The following is a 12,566-nucleotide window of genomic DNA, read 5'->3' on the forward strand; positions in this document are numbered from 1 at the left end:
TAAATGTATTTTCTTATGAAATTGAGTATTTCGCGAATTCGTGATAAAATTATGAATATACTGGAAAATTGAAAAACTTTCTGAAATATGTATTTTTTTAATTTTAACATTATTTTACAATCCTACAAATGTTAATTAAGTGATTTGTAGTAAATTACAAGATAATCATTTCTTAAGGTATAAAATAAGTATAAAGGCAATAGATACGAGACAAGGCAATAAGTTTTTATAAAAAAGTAAGTTGGCTGAATATGATTTGTTATTCAAAATAATACCATTCATTATTATTTCTAATAGGCATATGGCTGGTAAAAAGTGTAATTGTTCTTTTGAGGAATTGTCTGTAACTCTATACATATATGTATATATGCTTTGAGGGATTAGATCACGTAAATATTTTTAAATAAAATTATAGTCATAGCAAGTATTTCTTATTTAAAAATGAGAATATAATTGTTTATGTAATTGATTATTTAGGGTTCATGCAAAAGTAGGCAAATCTGCTTTGCAATTTGTTAAACATTAAAGCAACTTATTCATTTATGGACAGAGTGTCCTTTCTCTGATTAAATTTGAATAATAAAATTGTAAATTACCTTTGAGTTTGTCTCACCTTTTAGAACCATCAGAGTTGTCGCAAGAAAAATATTAGAAGCGATAGTACAAATGAGGATGAAGGAAATAAACAAATAAATAAAAAAAGTAAACAAAATTAATTGAAAGCAATTTGAAGAGACTTACAGAAGCAGCTCTTTCGAAGGCTACGACCTCTATCGATATCGCCCTAGATTATTTCCTTCAAAGAATAATAAAAAAATTAGATATTAGGCATTATACCTGGATTTTAGTTGAATAGAATATTTATGTTCCTTATTGAAATAATTTAAATTCCAAATTTTTAGTGTTTTTTCATATAATTTATTGTACTTCTGCAAATTACTTTTCCTAAGTATCGCGCCTGATGGCAGCTTTTTGTGAGTTCTTTGCCATTAAAACAAACCGTGTACTTCAATACTGGTAGCCAGTGCAATAACAACAAAATATGACTATAACATTTCGATAAAAGGAACATAATAATTTTGAAAAATATTTGTAGCTTATAACGAAAGTACATATTGAATGTAAATTGAAGTATTTTTTAGCAATAATACCTCCTATCTCCCGCTTATTAATCAGGTTATCGCCTTATGCCTCCAACTCCATCATCCTCCAGCATCCCCATTCCCCAAGAAGAAGAGAACAAAAGAGAAACATAATCCGATTCGAGATATAACTCTCCAGTCTGCTTCGCTCCCGACCAGTTCAATCACGGCGTGTGTTCGGTGGAAACGCGAGCTTTCATGACCCAGTCAGAAACCGACACGTGACAAAATAGTGCTACCGGTGATTGTCACCCTTTGAACAACTTATTCACTATTCTAGCGACAAAAGGTAACCTTGCCTGCAAGTATAAAGAGCGTTTCAATTACTGTTATTACCGTGTGGTAATCGATGGATCGATAAAAGAACTGTTTTTGTTCAGATATATGATGGTTTAGATTATCCGTGGAGGGTGCAAACGACCTTCATTGGAATCAACAAATCTACGTTTTCTCATCTGGTTTCAATTTCAAAAAATGTCGATTTTGGACATTTTCTTTTGGGAAGGAAAAATGTTTGATCTTGAAAAGTCTTGACAAAATGGTGGATGAACAGTTTAACTGAAACACGTTAAAGAAATTTCCTCTATCAACGTTGGGCCCAACTCAAGCGTCCTAAAATGCATTAAAAAAAATTGTTCTCTTCTTAACAAAATGTCGAATGTCTTCGATAATTGTGTAACCTTCCTGAGCCTCTTTGTAATGAGTTTTAACGAGATTTAAGAATCGTAAAAATATTTATTAAGTTCTTCCTCCATTGCAAATCATATGAAAAGTTAACAGTCAATAAATAAAATAGAAAAAGGTACCTGTTCTAGTTTACCGATTCGCTTTAGCAGCTCTCCTGATATCGGATTTGAAATAATATTAGCTCTTCAGTGGCGTGTTATGAAGTCAATGTTTTCTTTTCAATTTTTTTAACTTTTAAAATTTTCAAAAAATCGCATGACAAATGCGAAAAGCTAGAATTCTATTATTTAACAATTACACGAAATCAAATTTTTATCGAAAAGTCTACGAAAACCTAACGTGCATGGTTTCAACAATTTGGCGATATTTTTGACGCCGCCTCTGGTTTTCGATACTTTAACTCCTCGAACAGTTTTTGATAATTTTGCAAATTAGAATCTACGTCTTTACTGGCGTGTCATGACCTCAATCGTTTCTAAACGTGGTGACAAATGTAGAGTGCGCTATTTCAAGAATTTACCAATCTCTTCCTCCACGCATCTGGTTTTTGTTACTTACACCAAATTGATTTTTGAGTTTTCCAAATCGTAAAATTTTGGTGTGAAATCGAGTTTTTCATGGCATATCAAGAAGCGAAGAATTTTTAAATGATCCTAAATACTAAATAACTGTATTATTTCTAGTGCAGGACCGATGCGTCAGATAAGTGCTCAAGATCTAATTTATCATCTTATAACAAAGATCTTCAATGACGTATCTAGAAGTCGAAAATTTTATTAGAAAATCGTGAATCCAGCAAAACCTCAAAAAAATATTTTTTGAGTTTATCAGATCCTTTAAGGACGCCTCTGTTTTTTGCATTAAAATAAAATAGAGTTTTCACTTTTGCGAAATATTAAATATTTTTTCAGAATAAAATCGAGATCTTCAATGACGTATCATTCGATTTTGTTTTATAACAAAAACGAAAAACAAGTCTCAAGTACATAATTTAACTTCTGTGGCAATCCCCTGGTTTGTGATATAGTTATATATGTATATAATTAAAACCTAATCGCAATTCTGACTAGTTAAAGTTGTTCATGGGTGTTTCGGCAAAAAATCAAAATGTGCAGTGGCATTCTGAGATCGGGAAAAATTTTTAAGTTCTCGAAATCGAAATGCTAAAACTGATTTTATTGGGAGCTTAATTCCTTTTATACTGGTTTGATACAGGCTATTTGTTTCAAATAAAAAATAATACCATATACACAACATTATATAATGTGTATTTGTAATCAGTTTTTGCTTGATTTAAAATATTTGTGAAGGAGTTTAAAACATAAATCCCTGTTCTCGAATAGCATACGTTCGCGAGAGCTATTGTGAGTTCACGAATGTTTCAAAGTAACTGAACCCGGAAATAGATTATATAAAGCACTGACCAGTTTTGGGCGGAGCTACTTTGAAATCAGATCAATGCTTGTCACCAAACCATCATGGATTGCTCAAAATTATATTGACAATATAATAAAACCAATTCTGATGATTTACCATATGGGTTTTCTCCAGTTAAAAAAATGGATATACAGACAAAAAACGGATCCACCTGTGAATCTAGTCAAAACCAAACTGTCAAAACCAAGAAAAACTACCACCAAGTGATACAGAGAACGTGGGACCATTTGGAGGATGTGGAAGCTCCTGGGACACCCAAAACTCCGAGGACCTCCACAACGCCAGGTAAATCACGAAAATAAAATATGAAGAAAAACCTTTTTTCGTACAGAAATTTAGCCTTGTTATGACAACAAAACTGTGTCATTTGTGAGTCAAAACTTAAAAGCAAAAGGATAGCAATTAACATTCTCAACCGATAGCTCGGTCGACTAATGGGGCTTTTATGGGAGCACCTGTACGAGGGGAAATACATTTGAACTATTAAAAATTTTTTTAGCTTTTAGCTATAAGTACATAAAAAACGGCAATTATCCGCAAAAATTCATTTGCAGGTCATGAAAACTGCACCTTCCACCATGACTTAGAACTGGATCATAAGCCACCCACAAGGGAAGCTTTGATTCCAGAAATGTCCAGATCGTATCGGCTTCTTCTAGGCTCTTTAGGCGAAAATCCAGATAGACAGGGACTACTAAAAACCCCCGAAAGGGCTGCAAAGGCTATGCTATTTTTCACTAAAGGATATGACCAAAACTTAGAAGGTAATAACGGCTGCACCGCTAGATGACGGGACTGTGGTTACTTCAACTAATTCCATCTCTTAGTCAAACATATTGTTCCTCCTTTTATCATTTTCGTCTAAATTTGAAAGTACTGTGGAGTGTGAAAGTACTTTGGAGTGCTTTTAAATGAACAGCATAAAAATATTTTATCATTAAATTTTAGTGCTTCCCACATATCAAGGCAGATCATAAAATTTTGATGGATTAGGTCTGATGATGGCCACTCACCGGGGCCCATTTCGTCCAGATTAATGGGCATTGTTCCGATTTCCAGGTCGAAATGATGTAGAATTGCTAGAGAGTCATGACGTAATTCAATTATGGATTTACCTCCGAAAATTGAGTAACTACAGTCTCTCCGATAAAGGCTTTCAAGTCTCATTTGTGCAGCCCAAGAATCAACAGCTTTTCTTTCCTTTTTAATTCCTGCACTACAACCTCATTGATTTATCTGCTTTGGATGTCACAAGCATTAAGGGCGAACCCCTTAAAACCGGAAATTAAGGGCTTCTTTTGTTGACATTTAATTAACATTTTGGTTGACTGTTATACTATATGAAGCAATTCAAAGTTGACCTTGATAATTGAGATTTCGGAAAGTGGGGAAGACAAAGAAGTCGAAATGGGGACAAAACCGCATAATTTGGCGCTTGACCGAAAGCCGTTTTCAAAATTGAAATTTTCCAAATACTTTCAAAAATAGCCGAAAAAATAATAAATATTGGAGATTTGGTTGTTATTTTTTTTGCGTTATGTGACAAAGAAGCCCAACACTACGAACACATTTAAATTGCCACTTTTTTCTTAGCTATACAATGGCGTCTTCAGATCTGCCATTGGACGTTTCGTCTTTCTGCTATCATCATCAACTTTATTTCTCCTTATGAGCGCCACGTTGGATTTTTCGATAAACATTTGGTCAAGCATTAAATTACACAATTTTGTCCCCATTTAATCTTCTTAGTGTATCGTCTAGTCTCCAAGATCACAATGGTGAGGGTCGAATTTGAAATACCCGGTATATAAATCTGATTCAGCTGAAGTCTTGTACTGATAAATTTAAACCCTCTCTAAATCCCGAAGAAATGTTCCAAGTGGCTTGATTTATCCGCTTAAACGTGCCAGGCTCTATAGCAACGGGCTTTCGCCCTTTTTTCAGCCGTGCCGCCATTTCCGCGAAGGAAAATCGTCTTACTTTTCTACTTTGCTGCCTATAACTCGATTCTCCACTTTCTACGTCAAGACGTCCGTTGTAAGTTTTAATTTCTACCTTTTTTACCAGGGCACATCGATAATTATTGTAAGATTTGAAGATGAGAAAAAGTACGAATATTTTTTGAAAAGCGCGTTAAAAAATGCCCTTTTGTGCACGCTTTTGAGAGATAAAAATTTTGCGTTTCCGTGTCGTTTGAGCGTATTTTGTTGCCTACTTAAATTTAGCTCACCCTCTCCAATATGCGCCACGTTTCTCTCTGTCATCCTGTAGCCCCCAATTTTGACTTCAAACTATCCCACCAAGTGCGTACTTTAAATTTTTTAACCAGCGAGCAGAAACCGACCGAATTTTTAATTTTTCAGGTTATTTACCTTTATTAATATCAATTTTGCCCTCTGTGTGTAATTTTTTCCAGATTTCTTTTTAACATCAAATAGCCCCATATCTCTACTTAAAATTGTCTCTTCAGGTATCTAATTGAACTTTTTAAACGGAGCGAGTTTTGGGGGCACGAAGACTGAGAAAGCTGATTTTTTTTCATTTTTGACTTTGTTATTGTTGATAAATCAATTTAACTTGCTGTGTGCTAATCTTTTTAATGTCCAGTAGCCTCAAGTTTCTTCGTCCAATTACCTTTTCAGGCGTTTAATTGCAACTTGAGAGAACGCAAGTAACGGGCGGCGGAAGAAAAAACGAGTAAAAGAGACATTCTTGCATTTGAAATTTCACAAATTGGTGGTTTTTGATGCCAAAAAAATTAGATGTTCAATCTCTAATAAATTTACCCCCCTTAAAAATTCCCTGCAGACGGAAGACTCCGAAGCATTGAACTTAGTTTCTACACCTTGTTATCAAGAACGTGGCAAAAATATATCCTCACTATGCAAATTTCCTCACCCTTTTTTTTCACAATTACAAACACAAATCCGCACTTGAATTACTGATACTTCGAAACCCTCAATATTGCCCCTTTCAACCACTCAGTGAATCGAAAAGTAAGAAACCCAGAACACTTCAATACATTTTTCTCAGAATTTCAAATTAACCCAATCCCTTAGTTCCCCGTATAAAAGTGTGTGGGCGGTTTCTATTTCTTGGCCGTTAAATCTGGCCCTTTTATGTGCTGTATATCTCAAGTCGCCCTTTCAGATTTATTGGCACGAAGTAATGAACTGATAATATGCTCTATTTGCTGTTAAACGGGGCTGAGAGGCCAATTAAAAGACGCCCGGCGTAAATCTAATTTTATGTGCCATGTTGCCTTAAGAGCCCTTTGACCTATTCTGCGTTTCATATTAGTTCTTTTCTCATTAAACACTTGTCGTTCACAAATTTCTCTTGTTAATTAAAGCACTTGAATGTCTTTGGAAAACATGTTTATTGAGTCGCAGTAATAAACTGAGCTCCAATAAGGATTCTGTCATATACATAATGAGGATACTAATGACCGTTCCTACGAACCCTATCCAGATAATTTCACAGAGTTTCTATTCTAAAGCAATTTTCCAGCCTCGTCTCCAGCCAGGAAACCATCAGCCTTTTCCGGTATTTAAGCCTGAGAGCATCCAGACCTTTGCCCTAATTTCGCTAAAAGAAATTTATACTCGAGAAACCAGATTAAACTTCTGTTCCTCTTGTTGCCACAGGTTCTCGTTTATACCAGGGAGTGTGCAATGTTTATTTCTTATTTCAGAGGTGTTGAACGATGCAATTTTCGACGAAGACCATGACGAAATGGTGGTGGTCAAGGACATAGAAATGTTCTCCATGTGTGAGCACCACTTGGTGCCCTTTTACGGCAAAGTTTCCATAGGATACCTGCCTTCCGGGAAAGTCCTAGGACTAAGCAAGTTGGCTCGAATCGTGGAAATATTCTCTAGGAGATTGCAAGTTCAGGAGAGACTAACTAAACAGATTGCGGTAGCAGTTTTGAAGGCAGTCCAACCTAATGGGGTTGCTGTGATCATTGAGGGCACGTAAGTACCATGCACAAGTATAGTTCCAGAAGTACTCGACTTAACACTTAAAAAAAATGGACAATATATATTTTCTCAACATAGTCTCTTTTGAGATTAAAGAACTTTTCCCAGTAATGTTGTGTAATGAATGAGATATCCTGTTTATAGTAAGAAGCTTTAAATATTACAAAATAGGCATCAACCTCGGACTCCATCTCTTCATTGTTGGAAAATCTCTTCACCGATCTATTTTTTGCTTGGAAATGGAAAATAATCTGAGGAGGCTAAAGCTTATGAATAGGTAGAATCCTCAAACTTTAGACATAAGCTTTTTAAGTTTAGGTTTTTGCAATATACGCAATTTTTTAACAAAAAATCGCCATCTATATATTAGATCGAGTACATTTGAGACTACCCTCGTAATTTATACAATTAGATGCATTCATTGAATGCATTTAGATGTAATGATCGTTGTTTTGATGCAAATGAATAACACAAGTTGTTATACATAAAAAAAAGTGAAGGGCCTATAAGGAGTATTAAGAATATTATTTGTTATGTAATTTAAGTATGAATAAAAGATGGGTTCTTATTAGGCACATGTGCATGGTAATGCGGGGAGTACAGAAGATCAACAGCAAAACTGTCACCTCCACCATGCTAGGGGTGTTCAGGGATGACCAGCGCACTAGAGAAGAGTTTTTGAAGCTCGCCCTGGACCATTGAAGATTCCAATAAGCCTTTAAAGACAAATAAAAATGCAAATACATGACCAATACATTACTAGTTTTTAGATTTTTTATGAATATTTTTTTATTAAAGATATTTTGTTATATCTTTTATACGTTTGGTTAGAAAAAGATTTTATAGTCTCTTGGTTGTCTACGTCTACGTAAATCATTAAAGATAAAAGCGATTTGCCACAGAAACTGATTTATTCATTCTACAGGTAATAGATAAAAGTTTGTTGAGTTACATGGGTATATTAAAAAATTTATTATATATATACAAATATTGTACTTAGACCAGTGTTGTTGTTGTTATATCTGTACATCATTCAGTATATAATCTCTGTGATAAGGTAGAAACGATTTTAACATATTTATACACATAATATGTATACACTTCATGGGTCATTCAGCATCAATCATCTCGAGACAAAGCCTTGAAGTTTATTATCTTTTTTGGAACAATCTACAAAGGTGTTGATGCCAATGATTCTATCAGTAAATCTATTCAATGTCCCTATTCATTACAAAGTTTCTGATCTTCTTTATAACACAGCCTATAAATGATCTACTGAAGCAAAGTTATAAAATGCTATAAATGTTAAATGACAATCCACTAATGACTTAATAAAAGGAAAGTTGAAACATGTGAAGTTTCATTTACAGTAGTGTTTGTAATTATTATCATTGAAACATTAACTAATTTGTTAATACCAATTAACAAATTCCTGTTAATATGGTGACTGTAAATGTCCCTGCATAATATTAGAGCTTAAAATTTTAATTTATCTTCTGGCACCCATTCACTAAAACCTTCATAATTGTCAGACCTGTTGACGTGTCTGCTGATGTTTCTAACCTTACAAATTTTTTTGTAAACAAAAAAGGGGCCATTTGAAGAATGCTTTGAATTAAAGACATTTTTGCTTTGAAATGTATTAACTTGGTCGTAATGTAAAATTCAAGAATTCGTAATGACCTTTCTATTTGATTGTACAGTGATATTCTCCTCTCAGGTATTTGTTTTTTTAGCAATGAAAAGAGTTCTTTGGGTTTCTTTTTGCAACACATATCCAAGTTTTTGATAATTTCTTCAGTTTCTCAGTAAATTTCTCCATATTTAACTAACTATCCCAAGTATGGAATTTTGAGCTTTTTTTAAGTAGTTTACCTTCAAACTTATAATTAGAATAAGCAGTTAAAATGTAATAAATCTTTTCTCTAGTCACAACTTCAAGGACTACATTCAAATATTTCTATTATAGGTACTTTTTTTTATTGGAGCATGGCTGTTCTTTATGAAGCAACTATTTACAGACTATGAAGTACGCCACAAAATGGTCCAACTAATATTTAGTATCACGCTGACACTCTCATGCACCATGTTTGAACTTATAATTTTTGAAATTTTAGGTTTCCTTGATGCCAGGTAACATACCTTAATCTCTCTAAATACCTTTCATTCAATCCTAAAATAAAGTTCCAGGTCCTTTTTCTGGTACCTCATGCTTTATTTGCTACTATTTGTTGTTATAGTCTTAAACCCATTCTACATTTCCTACTACTGCATCAGTAATATTAGATATGGTAAGTTTTTGAAGTATTTAAAAACAAAAGGGGTTAACAAACATGTTTTAGTAAGACCTGACTATGTCAAAACTCTCACTTTCATCACCTGGTTGATATTCCTTGCCGTATTTTGGAAAATCGGTGACCCATTCCCAATCAACCATCCCAATCATGGCTTTTTTTCTATAGAGTCGTTAGTTTCTAGAATAGGTGTCATTGGGGTAACAGTCATGGCACTTTTATCAGGTTTTGGTGCTGTGAATTACCCCTATTCATCCATGAAGTTCTTCATGAGGTATTTCTATGACACTGGATTGTAATAAGGTAATTGAATAGAGTTTTATAGAGACGTTGCCGAGGCAGATGTATGGAATATTGAAAAAAGGTTATTACAAACCATGGATATGATTGTCATAAGGAAAAAACGAGTTGCTATAGCAAAAAAGCAGATGTTGGGGAAGGCTGACTTGTCTACAAGTAAAAAAGGAATTTGGGAAATGATTTCTTCAGTTACAGGAAATAGAAGCAACGAAAGTATTTTACCTATAAAACACCCAGATATCAGTGTTTAACTAGAAATGGTTTTAGATATTAATCAATTAAAACTGGAGATTGATGGACTTGAGGAGATGAGTAGGCAGCTTTTTTTGGAAGTGCATGAAAATCGTAATATGCGTCAAAGAATTGAGTGGTCTAAAACCTGGAAGGGGGCTTATTTCAACTTTTTGGGCTATATTTTTTCTGGATATTGCTTGTGGAAAATTTTTATCGTAAGTTTTACTGAGTTTTGAGACACTTTTTGACAATACTAATAGTTTTTTTGTTAGTGTACAATAAACATAGTGTTTGACAGGGTGGGTAAAAAAGACCCAGTAACCCGTGGCATTGAGATAGCAGTCAACTGGATGGGCTTTGATTTTGATATAAATTTTTGGTCTCAACAAATATCATTTTATTTGATAGGTTGCATTGTAGTGACCTCAATAAGAGGATTATTGCTTACTTTAACCAAGGTATGCATAGCATTATTAAATATGGTTCCAAACTACACTCATGACACTTACTTTTTAGTTTTTTAATAAAATGTCCTCAAACAAGAGTTCGAATATAATAGTACTGGTTCTGGCCCAAATTATGGGCATGTACTTTGTTTCCTCAGTGCTTTTACTTCGAATGAACATGCCAGTTCAGTATAGGATAATTATTACTCAAGTATTAGGTAAGTTTTGACTTGTTGGTGTTCAACAAAATGATAAGCACATTTTAGGAGCTCTACAATTTAATTTCTATCATCGATGGTTTGATGTTATATTCCTTATAAGCGCCTTAGGCAGTATGGTTACCTTGTATTTGGCCCATAAGCCTCCAGTCAAGGACAACATGTTGTGATTGATTCATTAAGCAGTCAAAACTTTTAACATATTTTATATTTGAGTTAAAGCTTTAAAGAAAATATACCATCTATTTATGGAATAACTATGACTTTATTTTCTTGTTCTTTTTTTTTAAACAAACATGATAGGATCCAGAAATAAGAAAAATGTGGAACAACTTAGGGCTAAATTAATGAATAAGGCTTAAAGCTATGATCATTTTTAACACAAACAAAATTCTCAGGCTTTTATCTCCATATGACTGTCCTACTTGACTGAAATGAATTTGGAGAGCCCTTCTAGCAACCCAATATAGGCAGAATGTTCATAGGCTGTGCTGTAATTGGAGAGTTTTTCTACGAATTCATTGGTGATTCCCTTTTCTTCCAAATAATTTAAGATCAGATCATACAAGTACTGAAATTATGTGAATTAAATTTGCTGAATGTAAGTCCAAAGAGACTTACACTTACAGAGTCTAAAACCTCCCCAGTCACTGAGTAAACATTTTCATTCCATTCCCCATTGTAAATACTAAGTTCATCAATGCCAAAAGCGTCATCTATAAAAAAAAATGAGTTAAAAGAAGTAATATGTCAAGGAATCTTAGACACTCACTGTAGCTATCATCTTGTTCACTTGGAGGCACAAAGGAGCACAATACACTAACAGTGGTGTCTGCTCTTATTAAATCAACTTTAAAAGCTGGTTTTGATTTTAGTTCTCCTATGTCAGGTTTGTCCATATTTTCATGGATTTCAGGTTCAGCATCAGTGTCCACAGAATGGTTTACATTAAAGCTGATTTTGATGCTGCACAAATGATATTATTTTGTTACTTGATGGTGTTTTAGAGAAAAATTGGGAACTTTAAATTAAGAGAAATTTGGTTATGAAATAATAAGTTATTTACCAAACAAATGCAAGAAGGGATGTTTTACTGCCTGTTCCTTTATTATTTTTGCAAGCACATATGCAATAAAGTTTTACTGCATACATGTCAATGTTAAATATCATCATAAAAAACTGGGTTTGAATTTCAAGTAGACTTCATTAACTATCAACAACAGTACAATTTCTACTCACGTTTCTGTATCTGTCTTCTTGGTCAAAGTAACTTCAGCTCCATTTAATCTAGCATTAAACCCTTCAATTTCAGTGGGAATAGTGGTCACTTTCTGTGCCTTCCTTTCAGCTAAAATTTCCTCTGTCAAGAATTCCACCAGCTCTTTCTCGGCTAGCATATACATTTATATTAGTATGTCCCATGTGTTTGCTCAACATAATACTTACAGTTACCTTTAGTATGGACTCCTTGCTTGATCCCACCGCACCCACAACCACATAAATTGCTGTGCACTGCAGATAATTTCTGAGATTGCAGAGTGCTCATGTACCATAGATTCCTAGTAGTCAGAAGATGAGCTTGGGATTGTGACATCGACACCAACGTTTTGGCAGGTAGTAAAAGGGTTTTTAGGGCAGTTAGTCGAGAGACCGATTTTAAAATTGAGTTCATTTTTCGTGAGTTTTGACCAAAATTCTATGAAAAAACGTGCTTATTTTTGCCGGGTGCGTGCCCCCTTCTAAAAGTGAAAGTTAAAAATTGACAGATGTCAAACCAAATGTTTAAATGGAGTTGTCATAGTGTCAAAGTATATGTGCCACTTTA

The 12,566-nt window shown here is 34.1% G+C and overlaps 3 protein-coding genes across 7 annotated transcripts; 2 read left to right on the forward strand and 1 right to left on the reverse strand.

The window, feature by feature from the left end:
- The first annotated feature begins 1,269 nt into the window (after positions 1–1,269).
- On the forward strand, positions 1,270–8,592 carry LOC136346235 (GTP cyclohydrolase 1-like). The gene is made up of 5 exons (XM_066295237.1): positions 1,270–1,431; positions 3,381–3,551; positions 3,821–4,030; positions 6,961–7,243; positions 7,822–8,592. Exons 2-5 carry the CDS (start codon positions 3,389–3,391, stop codon positions 7,949–7,951), a joined length of 786 nt encoding a protein of 261 aa, XP_066151334.1. The 5' UTR covers positions 1,270–1,431; positions 3,381–3,388; the 3' UTR covers positions 7,952–8,592.
- A 151-nt stretch (positions 8,593–8,743) lies between these two features.
- On the forward strand, positions 8,744–10,998 carry GPHR (golgi pH regulator). 3 transcript variants are annotated; one of them, XM_066295222.1, is made up of 9 exons: positions 8,745–8,969; positions 9,219–9,382; positions 9,440–9,540; positions 9,592–9,817; positions 9,869–10,056; positions 10,111–10,292; positions 10,350–10,535; positions 10,594–10,741; positions 10,790–10,998. In XM_066295222.1, exons 1-9 carry the CDS (start codon positions 8,928–8,930, stop codon positions 10,909–10,911), a joined length of 1,359 nt encoding a protein of 452 aa, XP_066151319.1. In that variant the 5' UTR covers positions 8,745–8,927; the 3' UTR covers positions 10,912–10,998. The 3 variants fall into 3 exon arrangements, with proteins under 3 accessions (XP_066151317.1, XP_066151319.1, XP_066151318.1); XM_066295221.1 differs by having other exon boundaries at positions 8,747–8,969; positions 9,434–9,540; XM_066295220.1 differs by having other exon boundaries at positions 8,744–8,969; positions 9,434–9,817.
- On the reverse strand, positions 10,987–12,501 carry P32 (complement C1q binding protein P32). 3 transcript variants are annotated; one of them, XM_066295235.1, is made up of 5 exons: positions 12,194–12,501; positions 11,981–12,131; positions 11,514–11,707; positions 11,363–11,457; positions 10,987–11,312 (listed from the first exon to the last, which is right to left on the reverse strand). In XM_066295235.1, exons 1-5 carry the CDS (start codon positions 12,411–12,413, stop codon positions 11,163–11,165), a joined length of 810 nt encoding a protein of 269 aa, XP_066151332.1. In that variant the 5' UTR covers positions 12,414–12,501; the 3' UTR covers positions 10,987–11,162. The 3 variants fall into 3 exon arrangements, with proteins under 3 accessions (XP_066151332.1, XP_066151333.1, XP_066151331.1); XM_066295236.1 differs by having other exon boundaries at positions 11,369–11,457; positions 12,194–12,499; XM_066295234.1 differs by having other exon boundaries at positions 12,188–12,499.
- Positions 12,502–12,566: the final 65 nt, after the last annotated feature.

This window comes from Euwallacea fornicatus, chromosome 22 (assembly GCF_040115645.1).
Source record: "Euwallacea fornicatus isolate EFF26 chromosome 22, ASM4011564v1, whole genome shotgun sequence".
Taxonomy (NCBI): Eukaryota; Metazoa; Arthropoda; class Insecta; order Coleoptera; family Curculionidae; genus Euwallacea; species Euwallacea fornicatus.